This window comes from Sorex araneus, chromosome 1 (assembly GCF_027595985.1).
Source record: "Sorex araneus isolate mSorAra2 chromosome 1, mSorAra2.pri, whole genome shotgun sequence".
NCBI classification, from domain to species: domain Eukaryota; kingdom Metazoa; phylum Chordata; class Mammalia; order Eulipotyphla; family Soricidae; genus Sorex; species Sorex araneus.
The window spans coordinates 13,169,824-13,193,893 of NC_073302.1; the positions used below are offsets into that span (position 1 = coordinate 13,169,824).

At 45.9% G+C, this 24,070-nt stretch overlaps 1 protein-coding gene across 3 annotated transcripts; it reads right to left on the minus strand.

The window, feature by feature from the left end:
- Positions 1–1,777: 1,777 nt before the first annotated feature.
- On the minus strand, positions 1,778–24,026 carry LOC129406936 (protein CutA homolog). Of its 3 annotated transcripts, none has more exons than XM_055146575.1 (6): positions 22,749–24,026; positions 11,887–12,035; positions 8,769–8,828; positions 6,467–6,512; positions 5,595–5,644; positions 1,778–2,967 (listed from the first exon to the last, which is right to left on the minus strand). In XM_055146575.1, exons 1-6 carry the CDS (start codon positions 22,764–22,766, stop codon positions 2,865–2,867), a joined length of 426 nt encoding a protein of 141 aa, XP_055002550.1. In that variant the 5' UTR covers positions 22,767–24,026; the 3' UTR covers positions 1,778–2,864. The 3 variants fall into 3 exon arrangements, with proteins under 3 accessions (XP_055002550.1, XP_055002549.1, XP_055002551.1); XM_055146574.1 differs by lacking the exon at positions 22,749–24,026 and adding an exon at positions 18,159–18,264; XM_055146576.1 differs by lacking the exons at positions 1,778–2,967; positions 22,749–24,026 and adding exons at positions 2,994–3,207; positions 18,159–18,264.
- Between the last annotated feature and the right edge of the window lie 44 nt (positions 24,027–24,070).

The window sequence follows — 24,070 nt, forward strand, 5'->3', positions numbered from 1 at the left end:
GAGACATAGTACAGGGGTTAAGGCGCTTGCCTTGTGCTCTAGATCTAGCCCTGGTACTGCATATGCCCTGGATGCTGCCAAGAGTGTCCTGAGCACTGCTGGGTGTGGCCACCAAATCCCCTTACCGCCCCCCCCAAACAAGGTTAAGGTGAAACTATTGGGTTTTTCCAACTCCATAAACTAGGAAGTAACTTGAGAGCTATAGGCTCTACAGAGAGCTTCAGTTATTCAACTCCTTGAAACATCAATTGGGAAATGCATGGGGAAAACCCTAGAAGAAGAAATGAAACATGCTGAGGAGCCCTGGCCTTGAGAACTCACCATCTACCACGGAGGCTGGCATGAGGCACAAGGGTAACGGGCACCAGCAGCGGGGGGGGGGTGTCCCTCCAAGGGAGACGGCCAGCCTGGCAAAGAACAGCTGAGTTGCACAAGCATCCACGCACCGGAGGGCTTTAGGCAGAGAACTGGCGTGAACGAAGAATAATGTCACACTGCTTACTCCCTTAGGGGAGGGCAGGCAGAGGTAATGGTGGAAAAATGTGAGCCGAGGCAGGGCTGGGAATGAGGCAAGGCATGTGCGAGGCCCTGAGTTCACCTGAGCACTGCTCACGTGTGTGCCCTGGTGGCCCTTGAGCACTGCAGACTGTGGCCCCTACAATAATGAACGAGTTAAAGCCTTACAAAGGGTCTTTTTTTTTTTTTGCTTTTCTTTGGGTCACACCCAGCGATGCACAGGGGTTACTCCTGGTTCATGCACTCAGGAATTACTCCTGGCAGTGCTCAGGGGACCATATGGGATGCTGGGAATCAAACCCGGGTCAGCCGTGTGTAAGGCAAATGCCCTACCCGCTGTGCTATCGATCCTACAATGGGTCTTGACAGCCAAACCAAGAAACTGAATTCTATCCTAAAAAGCGACAGGGACAGTCCATTTGGCATCTCCAGTACACTTTTAGTAGGCTGGTGTTAGAAAATTTACTTACATGTCAGAAACCCGTATTTCAAAAGAGACGTCACTCTGTTCTCTTTGTTCTCCACTGGCTATCAAACACAGATCCTATGAACCATGGAAAGGTCTTTACCAGGTCTTCAAAGAAGGGTCCTTGGAGATCCTCCCTGGGTTATATCTAGTATTTTTTTTTTTGCATTTTCTTTTATTTTATTTTTTAAAGATTTTATTATTGAATCACTGTAATATAGACCCTTACTGAAATAACTAGGTTTCAGTCATACAGTGTCCTACCCCCTTGGCAGTGAGTCTCCCTCTCTCTCTTCTCTCTCTCTCTCTCTCTCTCTCTCTCTCTCTCTCTCTCTCTCTCCTCTCTTCTCTCTCTCTCCTCTTTCTCTCCTCTCTCTCTCCTCTTTCTCTCTCTCCTGTTTCTCTCCTCTCTCTCGCCTGTTTCTCTCCTCTCTCTCGCCTGTTTCTCTCCTCTCTCTCTCTCTCTCTCTCTCTCTCATACTGAAAGGTTATCCAGTAGGTTAGGTTAGATCTAGTATTAACATGGCAGGGATCAGAACTAGAGGCTTGACATGACCTCTCCCAGACACCCTTTCCACTGGAAATAAAGACCCAGGTTACCCACCCACAGGACCCCTCCATGCTCAACCCCCTTCTCCCTGGTATGGAGCTCCCTGTGACACTCATGGGGGGGAGGGGGCGGCTGGGGGCACTAGATCAAGTTTCTGTTCCCATTCCACAGACCCCGCCTTCCCAGCCCTGTTCCACTTGAGCGCTGTGGAGGAGCAATGGAGAGCAGGCACGGTTGTACTCGTTAGAGCATGACCCATCAACCCATTCCCGGACCGCAGAGCAGCGTGAGGTCTATAAAGACCAAGACTACAATCTATAAAAAAAAGAGACTAGCTTTGGTTACTGGTTTATACATTTTTAAGAAAGAACACTTCTTAAAAGTCCTTTCAGAATGCAAAGAATGCAACGAAGGCACAGCATAGCAGTTGCAGTATGGTTAGGCGGTGGGGGGTGGCATATTTTTACTGCCACCATCCAAGCAGTCCCAGGGCACCTTTTGTCAGCCTGGAGCTTGGTGGGACAGAGAACATTGGTTCTAGAAATTTTTTCGAAACAGTGAACCTGAAAATCCCTAGGGTTCTGCCTTCTTCAAGGCTCAGGCTCAATGCCCAATGGAAAGGCTATTTACGGTGTGTTCAAAGGCTACATTTCCACCAAGCAAAGTATCAGAACATTTTGATGTCCGTCAGTCGAGACTTAGTCCCAACCCATGAGGCTATGGTTAAGCCCTAACATTCCCCTCATCCTTCTCCCACTCAGGAGAGTCTATTCCCAGTCTCACCTCCGGAGGACTCAGGAATTACAAACACTGCTCCTTAGCTAGCAGAAATCCTGTTTGTCACTGAAATTGCATCATTAGTAGTTAATCCTTTAGGGTAAAGAACTTGCCAGTTCCCCTAGAAGGCAGCATTCACCCTACACACTCATGGGTTAGCAGACCCCATCCTCCTCCCAACAAGCAGGAAGGAAGTTACATTGTTGGTACCAGAGGTAGATGCTGTTGGTACCAGAGGTAGATGCGGTGACTTCAGGAGAAGATGACAATCCCGTCCTCACTACCACTTTCCCTTGATCGCCACCTATGTCCATCCTTGCCCTCCCACCCCCAGGCCACCTTTAACCATGAAGCAGAGTCCCACTGGCTTCCCGACTGGTCCAAATGGCTCAGTCTTCTCTTGAGGCAGCAGGAAGCTTGGCCCTTCACCCTTCGCAGGTTATCTAGCTCCTCTGTACTGACAAAACCCCGCAGTTCCAAGCCGTGAGGAAGCAGGAAGAGCATCTCCTTCCTTGGAATGCAGCTGATTCAGGCTGAGGGAGGCCTGCGGGCACATCAGTCCTTTGCTATGCCTTCCTCCAGCCACTTTAAGTAACGCGCATCTCCTTGGTCCACGGTAAGACTGAAGACTTCTGGGATTTCAAAAGGATGCACCAACCTTTGGAAAGAATGCAGAAGCTTAGGAGTGACTGTGATTTGCATCAGTCCAGGCAGTTAAAACTCAACTGGCCAGTCTCAGCTGAGGCCTTCTGCAGTCTGCTGTGGCCACCTGTCCAGCCTCCTGGCACACCATTCCTGAGTCTGTTCCCCATCAGCCAACAACTGGGGCGTTGGGCCAGATGGCTGAAGGGTCTCACAAACCTGGGTTTAAGTCTACCTCTTAATATTCTCCAAAGGCCTACAAAAGAAGAGATAAAATCGCACCTACCTGATTAGGTTGCTGATAATTAAAGGAGGCAAGGTATATAAAACAGAGGACAGGGGGAAAAATTAAAAAAAAAACAGAGGACAGGGGCTGGAGCGATAGCACAGTGGGTAGGGCATTTGCCTTCCACGCGGCTGACCCGGGTTCGATTCCCAGCATCCCATATGGTCTCCTGAGCACCGCCAGGGGTAATTCCTGAGTGCAGAGCCAGGAGTGACCCCTGTGCATCGTCAGGTAACCCAAAAAGTAAAACAAACAAACAAACAAATAAACAAACAAAAAGAGGACATTGATGAATGATGTTCCTTTCTCTAGAACTATGCTATCTCCATCACTGTGTTTCCCCAGACAGCTTTATTTCTCTGTAATAACTCTCAGTTCTCGCTACCTAGAAAGATCTAGAAAGATCTACCTGTCCTGGTGTTGAAAATCAAAAGCCAATATGAACCCCGAGGCCCAGCTCAATCACTGAACTTGTCCAAAGGACTTTTCTTCCACGCATTTAGGAATCTCTCCCTTTTCCTCTCTATCCCTTTCACCTGGAGCGCAGCATGCAACAGAAGTTATCATCACTTTCTATGCTGAGGGAAGAAATATGAAGCCTTGGGCTCAGTTTGCCATCAGTCAAATGGGGATAATAATCTTCTGCTTCCTTTCTGATGAATGATATACAGTTCTTATGAGATAGTATGTTTGGTGAATCACTTGTGTCTAAGGTCCTTACATATCTGGGACTAAGTAGTTTGTTGTTGTTGTTGCAGCTGTTTGGGGGTCACACCTGGCAGCGTTCAGGGGCTTCCTCCTGGCTCTGTTTTCAGGGCACTCCTGGTAGGGCTTGGTAAATGATATGGGGTGCTGGGTATTGAACCTGGGTTGGCAAGCATCCTGTCCTCTGGACTACTTCTCTGCTGCATTTTATGTAATCCCTTCCTCCAGACTGGGACTTCAGGATTATGTCTTGGTTATTTCATGGGCACCCAGACTAGTCTAGATGTTTGTATAAGCAGGTGTACAGAATTCAAGATTTGGGGGTTTTGGGAGGAGGAACTGTCCTTCGTGGTGCTCTGCAGGCCCTGGGGCCATTCCTGGCGATACTTGGCCAACTGGGCTGGTGGTTTAATGCTCAGGTGCTGCTCAGGCTCTGTGGTGCTGAAGACCACCAGAACCACCTCTGTGATTCTTCAGAGGCTTTGTCATGCCAGGATACTTTAAGTTCAAGGTTATCTTTCATCTGTCTGAGTCACAAACGAATCTCTCCTTTTTTTTCTGGAGGAGGGCAAAATTTGGTGACCACATCTGGTGATGCTCAGGAAACATTCCTGGCTTTGTGCTCTGGGGACCATAGGTGGTGCCAGGAATGGAACTGAGATTAGTCACATCTACGGCAAATACCTATCACAGGATAGAATCGGGGTCACCATGTACAAGGCAAGCATCTTAACCTCTGTACTATCTCTCGACCCAGGAAGCACCATTTTAATTTACAAATCTAAGTAACCACAATTTGTCATTTTTACAAGCTATGGTCATGCAAGTTTATTATTAGGGGTACGTGGTTCCTCAAATACAAATAATGAGTCCCTCACTTAAGATAATTCACATTATTTGTTACCAATTTAAAAATTAAGTTTTCGAGCAAAAACTCAAAAACTTGACTTTACCACAGCACAAGCTTAAAAGTGTTCCAATACATAAAGATATTTTTGAAGAGACTGAGCACTTTCATTAAGCCAGATTTTGCAAAAACATAAGTAACAAAAACCAAACCAAAAAACCACCATTATTCTCAGGTTTCTTTTGGTTATTTTTGGAAGACATGATTTATATCTTAAATATCTTTATATCTTATATCTTTATCTTAAATATCTTAAATAATAGATAATGGCTTTTATTGTTATTTTAAATAAACTGGAATATTAAAAAATTCTAAATTCTAATAAACTAAATAGAATACAATACAATATGCTAGTGTAACATGCAAAAGTTTAACATAGCAAAATAACAAAGCTCTCTGGGTCCTTAATAATTTTAAAATGTGTTTGTGTGTCTAAGGCCCTGGGTTCAGTTCCTAAGCCTACATGCACCACCACCACCTACCCCCCAGCACCCCTCATCTTCCCCTACTCCCCCAGAATCACTGAATGAAAGGCCTCTCTGGTGCATCACCGGGTATGGCCCCTGTGTACCAGGGCATCAAAAAAAAACGTAAAGGGAGCCTGAGTCCCAAATTTTGAGAACTGGTTTAAATGAACTTAATCTTGCCTTTCATTCTACAGATGGAGATGAAGGGACAAGGACAGACCCAGGTCTCTTGGTTTCCAAGCTTTCTTAGTTCCCCTTGGGATGGATGCCAGCATTACCTGATGTAGCCAGACAGCATGTGAACCTTGGAAGTCTTTGTCTTTATTAACTGGAAAAAAAAAATCACTGCTTTAGGAACTCAGCCCCACTTCTACAGCTGCTTAGTCATCTGGACACTGAGATGGCATTTCTCCCACATCACCAGCCATGATAAAAACTCATAAATGAACGGAGGACACCTAAGTGGGGCAGGAACCTTAGTTGGTTGATATCCGTTCTTTTTCTTTTTCTTTTTTTTGGGGGGAGTCACGCCCAGCGATGCTCTGGGGTTACTCTTGGCTTTACACTCAGGAATTACTCCTGGTGGTGATGGGGAACCATATGGGATGCCAGGGATCGAACCCGGGTCAACCACATGCAAGGCAAACTCCCTGCCCGCTTTACTATCACTCCAGACCCTCATTTTTTTTTTCTGGGGGTGGGGGTAGCAGGCCACACCTAGCAGTGCTCAGGGCTTACTCTTGGCTCTGCACTCAGGGATCACTCCTAGTAAGGCTTGAGGAACCCTATGTGGTGCTGGGGATCGAAACCGGGTTGGTGCATGCAAGGCAAGCACCCTACCTACTGTACTATCCCTCCAGTATAATGTTGCTCTTTTATTTATTTTTTTTTTTTTACTTTTTGAGTCACACCTGGCGATGCTCAGAAGTTATTCCTGGCTCTGCATTCAGGAATTACTCCTGGCAGTGCTTAGGGGACCCTACGGGATGCTGGGAATCGAACCTGGGTTGGCCGCATGCAAGGCAAACGCCCTCCCCGCTGTGCTATTGTTCCAGCCCCGCTGTTGCTCATTTTCACTTGGGACTGGAAGAGAGACTACTTGGTCTCACTCTCTCCTTACCAAGGCCCTCTCCCCCATGCCCTCACTCACCAGCAGGATCTCAGTGGCTTCTTCTAGTTCCCCATTCCAAAAGTACCTGGAGAAGAGAAAATCAAATTACATTCCTTTGACAAGACAAACCCAGAAAAATGCCAACCCTGGCTCAAACTGGTGACTATCCTGAGGCAGAAACTAAACCCTTTCTAAGTCAGAGTCCAGAGACGGCCCAGGCGCCACAAGCCATCCAGTCCGACAACTCTACTGCATGCTAACATTTCTGAGGTAGAGGCTCACCATCTCCCAACAGCCACAGGAAGACTCGCCCCCAGGGCAGCCCTGGGGAAATGCCTCGGTCTCCTCGGTCTCCTCTCTTCTGAACTTGGCATCGCCGATTCTTTCAAAGCTCGCTGTATACTTATGGTTTTCAGGCCTTTCCCCCTCCTTTCAACTGGTCCTACAGAAACACATGCATTTTTTTTTTCCTTTTTGGGTCACACCTGGCGATGCACAGGGATTATTCCTGGATCTGCACTCAGGAATCACCCCTGGCGGTGCTCAGGGGACCATATGGGATGCTGGGAATCGAACCCAGGTCGACCGCGTGCAAGGCAAACACCCTACCCACTGTGCTATCGCTCCAGCCCCAACACATGCATTTGTAAAGCACAGGAAGGGCCAAAGAGTACATGAAATACTCATGAAATACTTGCCTTGTGTGCAAGCTATGTAGCTGTAAACCTTGCTCCGATCCCCGGCACCACACATGATGCTTTGAGTCCTGCCAGGGGTCAGTCCTCAGCACAGTCAGAAATAGCCCTTGGCACCACTGGGTGTGGACCCAACAAGCCAAGCCCTGACCCCACTTTTCTCCCCACGACAGGAAAATAAGGACAGGAAGCCTCAGAGAAGAAGTGGTTGGCATTAGAAGACATGAAACAGGTACAAAAGATGCAAACAAAGCCAGCAGACAGAGCACAGAGGGCTAAAGCGCAAGCTTTGCCTGTAGGAACCATAAGTTCAAGTCTCTGTTGCCACCTGGTCCTCAAAGCAGTGCTGGAAATGGACCCTGAGCTCGATAAAGTATGGATTTCCTCCTCCCCCACAGATACAAAATTAGGGGGGAAAAAAATCACACAAGTGACTGCTCTTTCACTCTCACTTTAAAACAAACAATAAAAGGTGCCGGAGCAATAGCACAGTGGCTAGGGCACTTGCCTAGCAGATCCAGTCGCCAGAATCCCATATGGTCCTTTGAGCACTGCTAGGAGTGATTACTGAGTGCACAGCCAGGAGTAATACCTGAGCATTGCCGGTGTGGGCCCAAAGCCAAAATAAACAAATAAATAAAAAAGAATAAAACAAATAACAAAAATGCAAATTCAGTGACAATACTCAGCAAAGAACATGAATATGAGAACAGTATCATGGGAATGGAAAGAAATTTGGCTTGAGAATATCTCTCAGGGCTGGAGCTATAGTACAGCAGATAGGGCGTTTGTCTTGCACACGGCTGAATTGGGTTCGATCCCCAGCATCCCATATGGTTCCCGAGCACCACTAGGAGTAATTCCTGAGTGCAGAGCCAGGAGTAACCCCTGAGCACTGCTGGGAGTGACCCAAAAAGAAGAGGGGGGGCGGGGAGAGAGAGAGAGAGAGAGAGAGAGAGAGAGAGAGAGAGAGATTATCTGTCTACATTGATCCAGGACTGTGGTTAAAAAAGAAATCTAATTAGCACAGCGGGTAGGGCGTTTGCCTTGCACGAGGCCGACCCAGGTTCGATCCTCGGCATCCCATATGGTCCCCCGAGCACCGCCAGGAGTAATTCCTGAGTGCAAAGCCAGGAGTAACCCCTGAGCATCGCTGGGTGTGACCCAAAAAGCAAAAAAAAAAAAAAAAAAAAAAAAGAAAGAAATCTATTTTACGGAAAGATGAACATATAAGCTGAAATTCTATTTTAGTGTCCAAGGACTGGTTCCCAGACTGGCTTCATGGGAGTCACTTATGCAAACTAAAAAATTCAGAGATCCAAGAAGCTGAACCCACCCAGGTACTGAAGAGACTGAGAATGGAGCTCAGGCATTCAATGCACGGTCAGATCAGGGAGCCACAGCCACAGACTATGTGAGCCACCGAGGGGGTGACAGCATGGGCGGAGGGGAGAAGTGTTCGTATACAGCACTTTGCTGTTTTAGACTCTAGAGTCGAATCTGTTGACTTTCTTTAAATACAAGTTAACAATGAACAGCTGATTCAGTCAAGGCCATTGAGATGTTCACAAGTGTCCGTGATCTCACTATTCTTTCCAAGCACCAGGCCCAGCCCTAGTACTCTTACTTGAGCGTGTGAAACTCACAGTGAGGCTGTCTTGGGCAGGATGTTCACAGAGGCAGCCAGCTTCTTATCCAGGACAGCCCTAAGGTGGAGAGAGAGTGATAATCACGGAGGCCAGCATCTTGGATCTGAAGAGAAGGGACAGAGACCAGGAGCTCCTTGGGAAATATCTGAGTTCAAGTAGATAACCATTAGAGTACTCGGCCCCTACTCAACCCAGTATATCCCAAAACATTCATCCAGTGAGAAGGGCAAGACAGAAGATTTTCTGGGCAAAAATGAAGACCTGGACCCCTCTCCCTCTCTACAGGCTGGCAGAGTACCTGTATGTGAGTTTTTTTTTCATTGCCAAGTAAGTGTTTAAGCATCTCTCCAGGAGAGGCATAGCATTACCCTCTCTCAGCCTGACTGGTCTCCTATACAAAAGAGGGTTTGTTGAATCAGTGATTTTTCAACCGCTTTTACCTTTTATTACACCACGTTTTCCTGCTTTTTGTTGTTATTGTGTTTTGGGGAGGGGGCCACACCCAGTGGTGCTCAGGGCTTACTCCTGGCTCTGTACTCAGGGATCACTCCTGGCAGTGCTTAGGGGACCCTATGGGATGCTGGGGATCAAACCCAGGTTGGCCACGTGTATGGTGCCTTACACACTGTATTATCTCTCCAGCCTCCAACTTTCTTCTGCTTTTATGATTCACTATATATTTGATTAACAGTACTTCCGATCTCTAGATAGTTACCCACATGACCACAGAACTGATCTAACTCAAGAAAAAAAAATTAAAAAAGCAACATACCCTGTGTTTGTCTTTGGAAAATATAGAATCATTCACCTTTTTTTTTCTCCATAAAGATTTCTAATCAGGCCCTAGAGCAAAATGATTAGATTTGTAGGGCTAGGAATTTCCTACACTGCCACTGATTTCTTATACAGCACACTGATGAATACAGTAAAATCTGCTTGCACTAATATAAGTGTCATAGAAACAGAAGTACCACGCCATGGATGAAAAAAAAAGTATTCCGAAGCATCAAACCGGAAGCTCTCAGCATCATGTAGACAAACCTTTCCCAGGTCTCAGGCAATCAAGGCAGCCAGGCTCTATTCTTTGAAGTGCTTGAACCTGCCAAATAAAGCTCTGCTCCTGGACCCTCCCGACCTCAACTGCTGCCAAGAGGACTGACCTACTTTCCCTCCCTTAAGTCCCAAGCTGAACAGAGCCCTATTTTATTTATTTATTTATTTATTTATTTATTTTTGCTTTTTGGGTCACACCTGGCGATGCACAGGGGTTACTCCTGGCTCTGCGCTCAGGAATTACTCCTGGCAGTGCTCAGGGGACCCTATGGGACGCTGGGAATCGAACCCGGGTCAGCCGCGTGCAAGGCAAACGCCCTACCCACTGTGCTATTGCTCCAGCCCCATTTAAGGCTCCACATTAAGGTGGCATTACTACCATCCTCATTCCCTTGGAAAATTCCAGGAGCAAAAGAAATCCCTGACTGTAAGAAGGAGTACATGGCACAAATTTGTTTAAACAACTGTGGCTAATTTTGCTCATTTAATCACGCACTGAGAAATCACATTTTCTGATTCTGAAGGTGCATACAGACATAGGGAATGACTTAAACTCTAGGGGAAAAAAAAATGATCCCAAGGGTGAGGGATGTGGCGCGAGTGGTAGAGCATATGCCTTAGGAAGGCGCAGCCCTAGAGTCAATCCCCAGCGCCACCTGGCCCCACCCATCACCACTCACAGTAGAAGATGATAAGAAATTCCATGGCCTCAGGAGGACGGGTCAATGGTTGGGAGCTTGCCACAAGTGTTGGGGGGCAGAGGGCAATGGGGATAGTGAAGTGACCAGTATGACAATAACAGAAATGATCACTCTGGACAAGGATTGGGTGTTGAAAGTAGGCAAAGGGATATATATATGACAACACTGCATTGTCTAATGTACTGCGTAATATAATGCCCCAAAGGGGCAGGTGAGAGGAAGAGATGGGGGGGGGGGAGAGGGAAAGGGAGGGTGAGAGAGAGGAGATATATTTTTCTGGCCAGATCTGGTGGTGCTCAGGGGCCAGACCGGGGTACCATGCTAAAGGCTGAAGCAATAGTGCGCGGGGAACGTGCCTTGCCTCGGTTAGATCCTTTGCACTGTGGTTGGTCCCCTGAGCATTGCCAGGAGTGATCCCTGGGCACAAAGCTAGAAGTAAGCCCTGAGCACAGTTGGGTGTGAAATGAAAGTCCAAACACTTGCCCCCCTCACCCCTAAAACAAAAGATACATCCTAGAAGGCAGAAGGAAAGAGGGATAAAATACAGATTACCCTGAAGTCAATAACTTGGAGGCCTTGAGCTCCCAGAGACCAGTTTCAACACTTAAAAACATGGTCAACTAGGATTTCAAGAGTACTGAATTGTAGGACAAAGGGAGGAAGGAGGTAAGTCCAATTACCCTTCGGTCCCACTAATCTTTTTCAGTGTGGCTTTTATAAAGCACAGTGCGGAGGGGAAATCCAGACACATGTAGTGAGCACCTATCGTATGTAACTCATCTACATACGCGTTGCTAAGGTAAATTAATCCCCACAATACTGTAAGGTAGGTAGCATTATCCACTTTCATGGTTCAGAAAACTATAATGCTTAAAGAAGAAAAGCAATGTTCCCTGGGTCACACAGTAATTAAATAGCAGAACCAAGATTCTTCCTGGTCTGATTCAAGGCAATGTTCTTTCTACTGTACTACAGCTTTTAGAGATTAGCTAAACAATGGCTTCATCTTCCTCACTCGTCATAGTGAGCCCCTCTAGAACTGAACAAAGAGAAGAGACAGCTCAGTGAGGATTTGGGGACTTAACTTCTCAACCTGCAGGGTTCACCGTAGCACCTTCAGGAGCTAAGTCACCCATTTCTCTGTGTCTCGTTTCCTTCCATGCCCCTGATGCATCTTCAACACTTGCAGGCCCAGCAGCAGGACCTGTTGGGACTGTCCCATCACCCCCAGCACAGTTGTATAGTTTATTTCTTGGTGGGTCTGGTTGTCAGAAGCAAGAGAGGACCTGTAAGTGGTACCACCCCCTCCCCCCTTTCCCCGTTGAGCCTCCTTGAGCCTCCTCTGAGCTCCTTCACCATACCTTGCCATATCTCTAGCAATTTGCTCATTGGGACAGTTGACAAAGACGATGGAGTAAGTGCCGGAGAGATAGGTGCCAGTGAGAGCTGAGTGGAGCTTCAGGCTAAGGGTCCTGAGCATGGGGTATGTCAGGAAAGAAGCTGCCATGATCTAAAAAGGAGGAAAAGAAAAACACAGTTCAGCAGAGATATTTCCAATTCACTTGGCAGACTGGAACAAGACTGGGCATCATTTTTCCATCCCCAATACCCAACCATAAAACAATTCCACAATTCCTGGGCGCTCTCTCTCTCTCTCTCTCTCTCTCTCTCTCTCTGTGCTCCCTTTCTTTCTCTCTCTCTCTCTCTCCTCTCCTTCTCCCTCCCTTTCTCTCTCCCTCCCTTCTCCCCCCGTCCCCTTTTCTCCTCCCTCCTTCCCTCTCTCTCTCAAAGGAAATAAAGAAAAAAAAAAAGAGAAAATAACTCTTGGGATCTTTATTGTGTTGAAATAGTCTCCACATCTTGCCGATTTCCTCTGCATTTTGCAGATGATTTTTTTAAAAGGAGGCTCAGAAATTAAGAAACTTATTCAAGGGGCTGGAGTGATAGCACAGCAGGTAGGGTGTTTGCCTTGCACACGGCCAACCCAGGTTCGATTCCTAGCATCCATATGGTCCCCGAGCACCGCCAGGGGTAATTCCTGAATGCAGAGCCAGGAATAACTCCTGTGCATCGCTGGGTGTGACCCAAAAAGAAAAAAAAACCCTCATTCAAAGTTATATTAGATTTTAGTTGGGAAAGCCAGGATTAGGACTGGAGTCTGGATAGCAAAACTCCATTTTTTTTTATTGGGCCACAGTAGTGGTGCTGGGGGGTACTTCTGGTGCAGAGTTTGGGGGACCATTTCTGGTGCTCAGGGTTACCAGGTGATGTTTGGGATAAAACCCTGGATTCCTACATGCAAAATATTCACTCCAGTTTTTTGAGTCTTTGAAATCCAGTCTTCCTGTACAAAACCCGCTACACGAGGGGCAGGCATGGAGCTTAGTGGAAGACCACTTGCCTTACATGTGTGAAGCCCTGGGTTAGAGGCACCACAAAACAAAACAAAATAAAAATCTAAAACAGACTGTTATGGGAGGTAAAGTTAATCACCCCCCACTGAGTTGTTGAGATCCTGTGGAGGTTATTATGGGGGATACACTAATATTTATGAAAGGTTAAAGGAGTACTTTCATGCTCATTCATTTGTATATATGCCAGAAACAATGGGTATAAGTCTAGGGACAAGGCACCAAATTCTAAAGCTATACAACCTCTGCTACTGAAACTGAGAGCTGATGGGGCCATGAGAAAGGCTCGACCAGAGGGAACAAGAAGGTACAATCTAAACTGGATCTGAACTAATAAGTAGGATATATGTATATGTATATGTATATGTATATGTATATGTATATGTATATACACATACCTCTCGGAGAGCCCGGCAAGCTACAGAGAGTATCCTGCCCACACGGGCAGAGCCTGGCAAGCTCCCCATGGCGTATTTGATACGCCAAAAACAGTAACAATAGGTGTCATTCCCGGGACCCTGAAAGAGCCTCCAATCTTTGGGAAAGACGAGTAAGGAGAGGCTGCTAAAATCTCAGGGTTGGGAGGAATAGAGATGTTACTGGTGCCTGCTCAAGTAAATCCATGACAGTGACAGTGACAGTGACAAGAGGAAAGGCAGGTACTCTAAAACAATGGGCAATCCATACAGATTATGAGACAGATGTGATTTTCAGTCTATATAATGATCTTTATATGCATGGCAACAAGAAAAAAGGAAAAGGAGATGGACTGGGTAGTAGAACCATTTGTATATATGCCAGATACAATGGGTATCTAAAAATACAATGGGTATTAAAAAGGGGTAGGGGGGTCAGGAGAGAAATAATTTGGTAAAGGGTCAAGTTAAGTAGAGTATCTGAATGAAAGATGGGACTAGCCAGAAGACAGACAAAAGGCTACTATCATGACCCAGGAAAAAGAACATTATATTTCTGGAACTGGAGCAATAGTCCAGTGGGTAAGGTGTTTGCCTGGCATGCACCCTATCTAGATTTGATCCCTAATACCCCATAAAGCCCCCTGAGCACAGAGCCAGGAGGAAGCTCTGAGCTCTGCTGGGTATGTCTGCACTACAAAAATAAGAGGAAAAAAAAATTTTATATTCCTGAGTTAAGAAAACAATGATAATGTGTGATGAGAAGAAATTCAAGATATCATTTCCCTTATGAATTTGATAATAATAAATATTTTAAGTGAGAGGAAATTCAAGAACTGGAGAATTCCAACTGGAGAATGAAGACCTTCCAGGGAAGGGTCCCCTGCTTGTGGGGTAGAATGGCATCTTTGCAGGAATAGAGGCAGCTCGCAAGGAGTCCCACTGTGACTCAGGCCAGGCTAAACAGGGACACGTTTCTGCCTAGCAACCCAGGGCTCGGGCCTTGCTTAAACAAACCTCTGTCCTCCCAGTCAACTCTCTCGCCCCGGCCCTGGCTTCCACTTCTTGAAAGTGGACCTAAGTAATGTCTTTATGTCTCCAGTTCAATTTGACTTGCAGGCCTGTTTGGTTTGGGTTTCTCTTCCCTCTCACTACCTTCAGCAGTACTTTCACTTCAACACGCTAGTCCTCTGAAGTAGACCAGAGCCATGAAAGAAAAGGAAAGGAAAAAAAATAGACATCTCAGGCTGGAACGACAGCACAACGGGTCGGGCATTTGCCTTGCATGAGGCCGATCTAGGTTCGATTCCCAGCATCCTATATAGTCCCCCAGCACCGCCAGGAGTAATTCCTGAGCACAGAGCCAGGAGTAACCCCTGTGCACTGCTGGGTGTGACCAAAAAAGAAAAAAAAATCTGAATTAAAAAAAAGACATATATATATATATATATATATATATATATATATATCCAGGCTCTCGAATATGTGTGCATATGTTTTTGTCACAACACATTTCTGAAAAACTAAAATCACTATAGAAATTAGGGTTTAAGTCCTAGTGCCAATATAATTGCCTGTGTGGTCTTCAAACGACTATAATTTCCTCTCCCTTCTATCAATGTTATCTGTACCACTGTATCACTGTCATCCCGTTGCTCATCGATTTGTTCGAGCGGGCACCAGTAACGTCTCCGTGTGAGACTTGTTACTGTTTTTGGCATATCGAATACGCCACGGGTAGCTTGCCAGGCTCTGCCATGTGGGCAAGATATTCTTGATAGCTTTCTGGGCTCTCGAGAGGGACAGAGGAATTGAACCTGGGTCGGCTGCGTGCAAGGCAAACACCCTACCGCTGTGCTATCGCTCCAGCCCACCAATGTTATCTATAAATTAGAAATGATGGCATTTGTGCTGCTTACCTCACCTTTGTCGTGGGTTCAAACAAGACTGAAAAAGTGATTTTTAACCACTAATTTAAAGAAGGGACTGAGCTTTGCTTATCAATTTAACCCTAACACAATTCATAGCACAACAACAAATTCTCGATAAATACTTGTACTCGCAACTAGGACTCAACTGCCCCAGGATCCAAGGACAGTTCTAGCAAAAACACCTGCCCTGAAGGGCTGAGGCCAATGAAGCAGAAAACTCAATCCCCTGTGCCTCCCCACACGCCGGGGTGCAATTAAATATGCAACCTCTGCTCACCACAAGCCCCATAACTAAGGAATGCAGCCCTTGGCGAGTGTGTACAACCTCCTGTCATCAAAACAAGCAAGGGAAAGGAAGAAGAGGGGCACAAAAATACATACTTTTTTTTAAGAAAAGAGATAGTACAGGGGCTGGAGCGATAGCACAGCGGGTAGGGCGTTTGCCTTGCACGCGGCCGACCCGGGTTCGATTCCCAGCATCCCATGTGGTCCCCCAGCACCGCCAGGAGTAATTCCTGAGTGTAGAGCCAGGAGTAAGCCCTGTGCATCCCTGGGTGTGACCCGAAAAGCAAAAAAATATATATATAGTACAGTGAGTAGGTTGCTTGCCTTGGACATGGTCAAGCCAGGTTCCATCCTCAGCACCCCATAGGGTCCCCGAGTCCTTCAGGAGTGATCCCTGAGTACAGAAGCAGGAGTAAGTCCTAAGCATTGCCAGATGTAGCCAAAAGAAGAAAGAAAAGAAAGAAAAAAGAAAAAGAACACAAAGTCTTTGAAGGAAGCAGGACTTTTGGGTCACGGGCCATCCGTGGTGCTTTTAGCAGGGAACTGGATACACACGGACTAAACAAAGGAGCAGCGACCTTTCCTGCAACCAATCAAGCTATTCCTAGGCAAGCTCGGGGCATTTCAGCCAGCAGCTATTACTGGAACACAGAGTTAGGGAGATTAAATATAAACCCACCTACAACACACTGGAACTCTTATATGAACTCACTTCCCTCCACCGCTGCCCCCACCCCATTTGCCTCCCTCCCACCAGTCTGCTTCAATAAAATACTTGTATTCATATGTAACACTTTGCCACCTTTTGTGTTCCCAGATTTAAGTCCTCAGTTTGATTCTTTCATAGCACTGTAGCACTGTCATACCGTTGCTCATTGATTTGCTCGAGCGGGCACCACTAACGTCTCCGTTGTGAGACTTGTTACTGTTTTTGGCATATCGAATACGCCATAGGTAGCTTGCCAGGCTCTGCCGTGCGGGCAAGATACTCTCGGTAGCTTGCAGGGTTCTCTGAGAGAGATGGAGGAATCAAACCCTGGTCAGCTGCATGCAAGGCAAACGCCCTACCCGCTGTGCTATCGCCTGGGGCTGATAACAAACTCACCAAAATCTAAGTTTGTTTTCGGTTAACAGTATTTAGTGGCTAGAGACCAGGATTGCTGCTAACTTCTGTTGTAACAAACTTCTGTTGTAACAAACTTCTGTTGTAACCCCTGATCATTTTAAAATAAGGCAGTTGCTTCTATATGTGCCCCTTATTGGACATAAACTTTTCGGTCTCATTCATTTCTCTAATTCCCAGCACTTCCCACTCCCCTGGACTTGATGCTATTAGTTTTTTAGATCATAACCTGTGGCACTCAGGGAAACTTTTGGCATGCAAATCTGGGTCTCCAGCATGCAAAGCATGTGCTTAGTCCATTGTGCTATCTCTTTGGCCTTTCTGGCTTGAGTATCAAAAGCATAAAGGGTCTGTATGGAGCCAAAGGTGAATTATACTAAAAGAGGAAGCATCCTTATATGAATGCAAAATCAACAGGAAATGTATGTAATCCCTATATCAAACATAATAGAGGGAAATGTGTACAATAATTTAAAAACTCTTAATTACATTTTTGTTATATTTCTTTTACTATATATGCCTTTTCTAATTTTATATTCTTCTAAAATATTTTGGGGGTGGGGGGGATGTTTCAGAGAGCTGGAGCACATATTTTGCACGCAGGGACGCTAGTTTGATCTCTGGCATGGCATGGATCTGTGAGGATCATACAGCTCCGACCACAAATATGTTTTTAATCCTTTCATCTTGTTCAGAACTTACTCTGCTTTTATCTTTTTTTAATCTTGGAATATTTGCACAGCCTTTGTGGGTTATGGTTGACTTTACAGTGTGTTAAGGCAGAAAGGGACTCAAAAGAATCACCCCATTTCTCTTAATTTGCCATCTGGTTTTAAGGAATCTGAACTCTCTGAAATTGTGAGTTTGTCTAGACGTTTTTCCTTGATGGGTGGAAAACCAGAACTTAAAAAATTTTATAATCCCTAAAAAATGAAAAGTCATTAATTCGTGCCAATTACCACCCCTGGGGAAAGTAAGGACTAGAGATGGAAAGAAACACCCAGAAGGTGATCAGTTTCCGAACACTCCCACAGCTCCCTTTTCCACCTACGACCGCTGGAGACACCGGGGGAGTGACTTCCAACCTTCACATTTCAGAAATCAGAACACAAAACTCCCAGGAAACACAGGGGAAAATGAGGTGATGTCTGCAAAAGGAAGAGGGAAGGTAACCATTACGTGGTCCTTAGACAAGAACTCCCCAGCTGATCCAGCTCCCAATTCTTGGGAAGCAAAGGCTGTTACCCCTCTTCTGATGGCCAGGATAGAGTTCAAATAACCTTGAGAATCACCAAACAATCTCAAGGTATCAGGTGATAACCACAGGGATTTAAGGGATCATCCTCTACCTGCCTGCCCCAGCTCAAATTCTCAGAGGAGTAAAGAGAAAGGCCCCTTCTTCCTGCAGCCCCCAGCTTGGAGGCTTAGGGGCAAGGCGGTCCCGGGTCTACAGAACGGGGCACTCACCAAAAGGCACGTAAGGACACACGGCCTTGGGCAGCCTGGCAGAGAGCACCTTGAGCTCAGCCTGTCCATAGCGTCGCCGGCAACTGAGCCGCGCAGCCTTAGCAAACTGCAGCCCTGGAAGACTGAGTGGGCGGGCACTAAGGGACTAAACTATTTTCTCCCACAACCACCTGCTGCCGGCCGCACAGTCCAGCCTGGTTGGCGGGTTATAATGCAGGGGGCGGGGAAAGAGGAGAGAATTTTCTCTGCGCACACCTCCCTCCTCCCTCCCCTCCGCCCCCCAGCGCCGCGTGCATCCTTATAGTCCTCTTTATCTAGGACCATCCTACCAATGAAAACTAGTGAAGCACTCGGTTCTGGGCTGCCTCCCCGTTCCAATCAACATCCTTTTCTCCCGGAATCTCCTTTCTAAACTTCCCTGGCTTAAGAATGCTTCTTCCTGACCGCCCTTCCAGCCAAGTGACTCATTCCTTTTTCAGGCCAAGTGCTCTATTCAGTTCTAAGTTCCCCTAAAGTACCCTACATTCTTCTGTTTGACACCAGTTGTTCAAATTGGTTAAGAAAAATCAAATCATTTGCTTGCAGCAAATAAGAAAAGCAGCAATGACTTGCCCTTTGGGAATATAGTGTTCATTGTCACCAAGGTTCCTAGCTTTGAAATTGGAAATACCCTGATTATAATTTTTGTTCTGGGGAGCGATAGCACAGCGGGTAGGGTGTTTGCCTTGCACGCAGCCAACCCAGGTTCGATTCCTTTGTCCCTCTCTGAGAGCCCAGCAACCTACTGAGAGTATCCTACCAGCCTGGCAAGCTACCTGGGGCGTATTTGATGAAGACGATTACTGGTGCCTGCTTGAGAGAATCGATGAACAGCACAACAGTGCTACAGTGCTACAGTTTTGGGGCCACACCTAGCGATGTTCAGGAGTTACTCCTAGCTCAGCACTGAGGAATCTCTCCTGGTAGTGCTCTGGGAACCATATGGGATGCCTGGGATCAAACCTGGTGGACCACATGCAAGACAAGCACCTCACCTGCTGTACTACTGCTCCGGCCCCACAAAATATCCTGATTCTTAATTAACATTCCTGGGACAGGATAAGATATGGAATGCACTAAGATGCAAATGAGCTTTTTAAAAAAAATGGCAATTGTTCTATATTTTGATTGTAGTGTTGGTTATACAAATGTTTGAAAAAATATTTAACAAGCTATAAATTGGCAAATAGTACCTTAAGGGGGGAAGGGGAACACTCATTACAATTCAAAATGATTTTCAAGGAGTTGGATCAAACAATTTCATCTCTTAGCTCATTCTGGCCTTCAGGTTGCCAGTTCACAGCCTCTAAGTTCAATTACCTGTCTATCTGTTTGTCTTACTACCTGGGGTTATAAATTCTTAAAAGCCTGATATAATTCCTTGCAAAGTATCTGGCAAAGTGTTAATAAATCAGTTATAGAGCTCTAGACACAAACAAATTACTCTGTGTTTTGGGGAGATTTTGATCAAGGACGTGTTAATACCTCCTTCATAGGTCTAAAAAGAGCATTAACAGATTAATATGAATGTTTTATGAAATAGAAAACAATGTCAGCATTTCAACACCAAAAATACAGAGATTATACAGAAAATATCCATTTGTGACTGAAGAGCTTTTAATTCACTTGTATCACTTGTCATCCCATTGTTCGTCGACTTGTTTGAACGGGCGCCAGTAACGTCTCCATTAGAAGAGCCATTAATTAAAAAAATATATAAAAGGGCTAAAGAAAATGATCCTGAGTGATTCCAGGGAAACCTTTACACTCAAAATCCACTATAACAGTTATTTTACATACCTATTAAGAAAGGCCACTATAAATGACCATTATGTTAGATCGATCCTGAGGTTTCTCCAAGTTTAGTAGGTCACCAGTTTAAGCTCAGTAAATGCTGAACGAGTACATATCAGTCTGTGGGAATGATTATAAGGATAGTCTAGGGAGATGTTGGGCAACATAAAGATGGCAAGAGATAAGCTGTTATTTGGAAGAAAATATGTCTAAAATCTCATTTAACTCAGAAAACTCTCCCCTCTCCAGATCTATTTCCATGGTTATAACCAAAAGCCCAATTCTGCATTTATAACTGGTAGAAGCATCAGCTATAAAGTCTCTGTAACACTGTTTGAGAGTCTTGAGTCTTTTGGAAGCTAGCTTCTCCATTTTCAGTAACTTCTTTTCACAGTCAGACTCAGACTGTATTGACTTCTCCTTCACTCACATTTGTTACCTTCTTTCTGTTTGGGGCCACACCTGGTAGTGCTCAGTATTGATCCCTAATGCTCTGGGGGACTTGAGCTGGGGTTAGTCACATGTAAGACAATCTCTTTACTTCCTGTTTTATCTCTCCAGTAGCTTATCTTCTTTGCTTTACTTACTTTGAAGTATGTCTTTTGCATCTTTTTATAAATTATGCAACCATTTAATTATTGTTTGGAGACCATATTTGGCGGTGCTCAGGACTTAATTCCTAGTTGGCCCAAGGGCCCGACCATATGGGGTGCCAGGATCTGACCTAGTCAGCGGCATTCAAAGCAAGCACACTATCCATTGTACTATCTCTCCAGCTTCCATTTATTATAATCTTTTGTTGTTGTTGTTTTTTGTTTTTTGGGTCACACCCGGCGATGCACAGGGGTTATTCCTGGCTCTGCACTCAGGAATTACTCCTGGCGGTGCTCGGGGGACCATATGGGATGCTGGGATTGGAATCCAGGTCGGCCGCGTGCAAGGCGAAATGCCCTACCCGCTGTGCTATTGCTCCAGCCCCCTATTATAATCTTTTTTCAAAGGTCAAACTTTGATCCAGAAAACGATCTTTATCAGATCATCAATGAAGTCAGAGGTCTAACTTAACAAAGCATTCAATTTTTTTTAATTCATTTTTAACTCTGGTTCTGGCTACTTTTAGTCTTCACCGATACACTTGTTATTGCCAAACCTGAAAACTGTAGTGGCTCGGTGATTTCATTTTTAAGAATGTAAATGAATGTATCTTCCCAGGTAGCCTGGTCCCGGCTGAGAACTCTGAGGCCTTCTCAGAAAGGGAGCAGGGGGCTGGAGCGATAGCACAGTGGGTAGGGCGTTTGCCTTGCACGCTGCCGACCTGGGTTCGATTCCCAGCATCCCACATGGTCCCCTGAGTATCACCAGAAGTAATTCCTGAATGCAGAGCCAGGAGTAACCCCTGTGCATCGCCGGGTGTGACCCAAAAACCAAAAAGAAAAAGGGGGGGCGCCAGGAAACTCTGCCTTCCTGTTTAAAGGCAGAGCAGCCCACAACCATACCAAATACTCTCCAATGCAGAAAAGGCCCACCTTCACATCTCAAAAAAAATGACAAGCAGCTGAATCTTCCCAAGTGGGACCAGTCTACAGGCTAAAATCTCTGGGGTATTCTCAGAATGGGGAAGGGACAAAATCCCCAAACTGCAACCCCTCATCCACAACCCTCAAAATCCTGCAGCCCCAACTAACTCCAAAATCTTGCCTCAGAGAACTGGCCAGTGTCTTATCTCAAAAAAACACAATGCCATCAAGGTAGACTGGTTTGGCTAAGAACTCTGGGGCCTACTCCTAATTTAGGAGGAAAAACTCCCCTTTCTGCCTGAAGGCACAATAGCCCACAGCCATAGGAGACACCCACGGACATAGAATTGCTCAGCTCCACAACATCAAACTGCCAAGCCACCAAATTGTTCCAGAGCTATAGCTTCTAAAAATTTCAGAGTATTGTCAGCCCAGTAGGATCAGAGCAAATCCAACGGGTTTGGATTTGAAAGCTGCATAGAAGACCACCAAGAAAGTTGAAAATTGCAAAGACTGTAAAGCTCAATGAGCCTCAATAATACAGAAGGCTCAACTAGCACTAAACAGCGCTAGCACTAAACCGCAATGACTTTAGTAACATCATTTGGAGATATGACAATTATGAATTAACTCATTGATTTTTTTTTTTTTTGGCTTTTTGAGTCACATCCGGCGATGCTCAGGGATTACTCCTGGTGGTGCTCAGGAGACCGGACTTGATGCTGGGAAGAGAACCTGGGTCAGGTGTGTGCAAGGCAAATGCCCTACCTGCTGTGCTATTGCTCCAGCCCCTGATCTATGTTTTGATAATTCCATTTGCCTTTGTCTTATAACACACAACATGAAGCAAATTTATTTGAGCCTGCCAGCTGGGGTGGCAAATGGAAAACTGAGGACATTGGTGGAGGAAATGTCACACGGTGGTAGAATTGGTATTGGAACATTTAATGCCTGAAACAACTGTATTCTAGATAACTTGGTAAATCACAGTGTTCTAATACAATTTTTATTATTTATTTTTTGCTTTTTAGGTCACACCCGGCAATGTACAGGGGTTACTCCTGGCTCTACACTCAGGATTTACACCTGGTGCTGCTCAGGGGACCATATGGGATGCTGGGAATCGAACCCAGGCTGGCCTTGTGCAAGGTAAACGCCCTACCAGCTGTGCTATAGCTCCGGCCCCTACAATTTTTTTTAAATGAATGTAAAGCCCTCTGATTTTTCAATTTCATGTTACCTTTAGGGTAACATGCATAATTGTTCACATCATCATCCCAAACCAGGTCTTCCAGCAAGATTTGTATCATCTATCACCTCTTTTATCATAACAAAAGAATCAGCAATGCTTTAATGTTCTTTTGAAGAAAGGTTAGGGTTTTTTCAATAGTATGCTTTTCAACACATGCTTGGTGTAATACTTCCTGGATGCTTGTTATATTCTTGTCCATGGGCTGAAGCTTGTAAACTTCCCAAGGAAGAACTGTAATATCCACATTAGACTGAGCAAAATATTATGAGTCTGGGAAACAAGTCTATCCAAAATCAGCAACACTCTAAAGCCAAATGTTTTCCTCGTTAAATAAATCCTGGTTTAAGGAACAAAACTATGATGAAACCAATGCAAAAAGGGACATCCTTAAAGATAAGCTCTATCTTATCTCAAAAACACAAGTGGGACTAGGGTCTTTACTAAAAAGAGTTTAAATGGCTTTTATCATTTTGCCATTGATGACACTGAATGAGGGCACTATTTTGTTTTTATAGCACCCTCTTTCCAGATTTTTGTCTTTTCACTGCCAAATAGTTCGCAAAGGTTTAATATTTCCACAATCTGTTCAGGTACAGTGTCTTGCTCTGATCAGTTTCTGGAGTGACGTGAAGCATCTGGTTGCAACTTGGTATTCAACGATTTTTATTCACGCATTCACCTCTTGTTTCGCCGCAACGGTAGTTACTCCTAACGCTCTCAAAGCCCCCTACCCTGCTTGAAACTTGGCGGGTGGCTGGATTTGGGTTCCACTCATTGCATGTAAACACGTTTGGTCTGACTTGCAAGAGGCCGACCGCCTTAGGGGGCGTCCCCACTTGATCCTGGACCCCAAGTCCACCTCAGCTCTGCGCCTCACGGAGGAGGCGCCTGAGGAGGCCCTCGGGCCGGGTGAGGACTGGCGGGGAACAACTCTTGCCAGACCCCGATGATCTTTTCAGTTATTTTTAGCGTGCGCGCGGTTGAGTACTCGTCAGTCTCCGGCGTTTTCTTTCAGTCTTCCACACACAGGACCGTCACTTCCACTTTAAAACTGCCCGGCCGGGGGTAGGACGTCCGGCGCCTCTAGCGCGTCAGGCCGCCGTCTCGGCCAGCAGGTGGCCGCCCGCGGGGACGAGGCACCTCGGTCGGCGCGTTCGCCTTCCCGCCACTCCGCTCGCGGGCCCCCGGCGCCCACACCGCGTGCGTGAAGGCGAATCCCGCTACGGAACGGGACGGCCCAAGCGAGGAGAGCCGAAGCCCAGCCGCCGAGGGGCTAGCCGCCACCAGCCCGTCTCGCGAGGCTTGAGCGC

Excerpts from the sequence above, each read along its gene's own strand:
- LOC129406936 (XM_055146574.1), bottom strand. The coding sequence starts at position 18,227 with ATGGACAGGCTGAGCTCAAGGTGCTCTCTGCCAGGCTGCCCAAGGCCG. Across the intron at positions 6,513-8,768 it reads CTGCCCAAGACAGCCTCACT|GTACTTTTGGAATGGGGAAC; the intron begins GTGAGTTTCACA and ends TCTCTTCTCCAG. Across the intron at positions 2,968-5,594 it reads ATGCTGTCTGGCTACATCAG|GTTGGTGCATCCTTTTGAAA; the intron begins GTAATGCTGGCA and ends TTCTTTCCAAAG.